Below are 2453 nucleotides of genomic sequence, written 5' to 3'. Positions count from 1 at the left end.
AGCTGCAACTAACTTTAAAGTCGACTTTATTTTGACTATGACTACGGGCCATTATCTAAATAAAATTACTTCAAGAAAATCTCTTAACACAAAATTCACTTTCCGAAAAAGTATGCTTTCAATTTTGTAAAAAAGAACTACAACCCTGTTAGCTGCGATATGAAACAATCCTACCAACTTATGAATAACTTTTGTCTGTTCCAGCAACCGTCAGATTTATAGGGTGTATTCAGAAAAAAATAGGAACGGCTTCTGACTAAATCTTGTTAATCTGATAGGTACTGGAACAGACTATTTGCTTAATTCAAGCAAGCTGTAGTGTTGGTAGCACTTCTTAAGAAAAGCCATTTGAGTGCACGCAAAATAGAGACATGGACAAGTAAGTACTTTAAATTCGATTTCTGCAAAATTTTTACAATATGTTAAACTATTTCAGGTTTATAATAAAAGCGAAAAGAGCTAAACCTGCTGAAGAAGAGGAAGAGTCCAGTGAAATCGAGGAAAGTTGCACCCCGGAGACAAGGTAGAGTTTTTTGAAGTAAAAGCAATATGTGCACTGCAATTTTAAGTTTCTTTTTAGCGCTAACTTAAGAAGAAAATTCCGGCAGGAATGGCTGCAACAATTTTCGTGGCTTAAGAAAATCGATGGAGAAGCGTTTTGTGTGGCTTGCGAGAAAAGAATAACTAATAACTTATCACATTTAACGCGGCATGCCAAAATTAAGACACATTGCGCCAACCTTGAAAAGAAGAAAAACCAATTGAAATTGGATGAATTTGTTAACGAAGAAAGGGCAACATTAGCTAAACAGGTACGCAATGCGGAGTTTACAATTGTTGTTTTCTGTATTATGTACAATTTGCCCTTTCGGTTGGTCGATTATTTACCTGGTCTTTTATACGATTGCTGCACTGATAGTCAAATAGCAAAAGCGTTAAAATGCCACAGAACAAAGGCAACGTCTTTAGCTGAAATTTTAGGCGATAAATCAAAAAATAAAATTGTAAATGTGCTGCAAAAAAGCAAATTCTCGTTAATTGTCGACGAAACCACAGACTTGTCTTGCCGAAAAGCCTTAGTACTGGTTGTAAGATATTTCGACCAACTATCGCGTAAAGTAAAAGATCATTTTTTGCAATTGATTGAGTTAGATCAATCCGACTCCGAATCTATTTATCGAGCGATTAAATTGTTTTTTGAATCTCACAATATTCCTCAAATTTAATGGGTCTTGCTACGGATGGTGCCAGCACTATGGCGGGTTGTTTAAACGGATTGAAAACAAAGTTAAAAGCGGACGTTAACTTATTTTATATTAAATGTACGTGCCACTCCCTGCACCTTTGCTCCAGTTACGCGTGTAAAAAACTTCCGCATCAAATTGAGGAGCTATGTCGCAACGTTTACAAATTTTTTGCATATAGCCCCAAGCGTATAAAAGACTTCAAGGAGTTTCAAGACTTTTGTGAGGTAAAGCCCCACAAAATTCTAGGAATATCGCTTACCAGATGGCTTGCTTTGGAGGCAGTAATATCGCGGATTATCGAGCAGTGGGAGGCCTTGCAATTGTATTTTTTATCATGCTGCTTAGAAGTAAATGGAATAAAGTCACAGTACTTGGCGAATCTGATGGGTAATGCAGAACTTAAAGTTTACATGCTGTTTTTAAGTTACATACTAAAAATTATATACAACCTGAATAAGGAGTTTCAGGCAGAAAGCGTAAGGCTTCCATATTTATATACTAATATAGAAACACATGTTAAACTAGTCCTTAGTAACTATATTTGTGACAATTATGTTAAAAGGGCTAACGACCTAAGATTAATTGATGTACAAAATACTGAATATTTTCTTTCAGTCGATAAAATTCACATAGGCTCGAAAGCGGAAAAATATATTCAATCCGATGTTTTTACAAACGATCAACGGCATTCCATTAAGGTGAATATTCGTAATTTCTATATTGAATTGCTAAAACAAATATCAGTTCGGTTCGATTTCGGTAGACAAGATATCAAAAGTTTAGCTATTATAACTCCGCATAGTATTTTTTCTGAAGCAGACGTATCTATTTTACCTTTAATAAAAGAATTTGCTCATTTAATCGACGATGACCCTGATGATATTATAACACAGTGGCGGTTACTCAGGATTAGGTGTGCTGATTTCAAAGACTACTCAAATATTGAAGATTTTTGGGAGAAGGTATCCATAATAAAAAATGGGGTTGGAGAAAATGCATTTCAAGAATTAACAAATTTCGTCTTTAAGTTAATGAGTCTGCCTCATAGTTCTGCTGCCGCTGAACGCAGGTTTTTCGATTTGAGCTTGATTAAAACCAAACTGAGAAACAAGCTTGAATTTAAGACGCTAAACAGCATCATGTCGGTAAAAGATCTATCGGGAAGTGGTATAGCTTTGAATCAAGATTGGTCAGCACACGAATTCT

General features: G+C 35.5%; 1 protein-coding gene across 1 annotated transcript; it reads left to right on the top strand.

Moving 5' to 3' along the window:
* The first annotated feature begins 33 nt into the window (after positions 1 to 33).
* Positions 34 to 1681, top strand: LOC118732445. Its single transcript, XM_036461581.1, has 2 exons — positions 34 to 523; positions 581 to 1681. The coding sequence occupies exons 1-2, from the start codon at positions 420 to 422 to the stop codon at positions 1224 to 1226; spliced, it is 750 nt and encodes a 249-aa protein (XP_036317474.1). The 5' UTR covers positions 34 to 419; the 3' UTR covers positions 1227 to 1681.
* The last annotated feature ends 772 nt before the right edge of the window (positions 1682 to 2453 follow it).

This window comes from Rhagoletis pomonella, unplaced genomic scaffold (assembly GCF_013731165.1).
Source record: "Rhagoletis pomonella isolate Grant_MI unplaced genomic scaffold, Rhpom_1.0 Rhpom_scaffold_20332, whole genome shotgun sequence".
Lineage (NCBI taxonomy): Eukaryota > Metazoa > Arthropoda > Insecta > Diptera > Tephritidae > Rhagoletis > Rhagoletis pomonella.
Note: the sequence above shows the minus strand (reverse complement) of the source record. Positions and strands in the feature narration are given on the sequence as shown.

Coding starts and splice junctions, on each gene's coding strand:
- LOC118732445 (XM_036461581.1), top strand. CDS start 420: ATGTTAAACTATTTCAGGTTTATAATAAAAGCGAAAAGAGCTAAACCT. Junction 524..580: donor AGTTGCACCCCGGAGACAAG/GTAGAGTTTTTT, acceptor GTTTCTTTTTAG/CGCTAACTTAAGAAGAAAAT.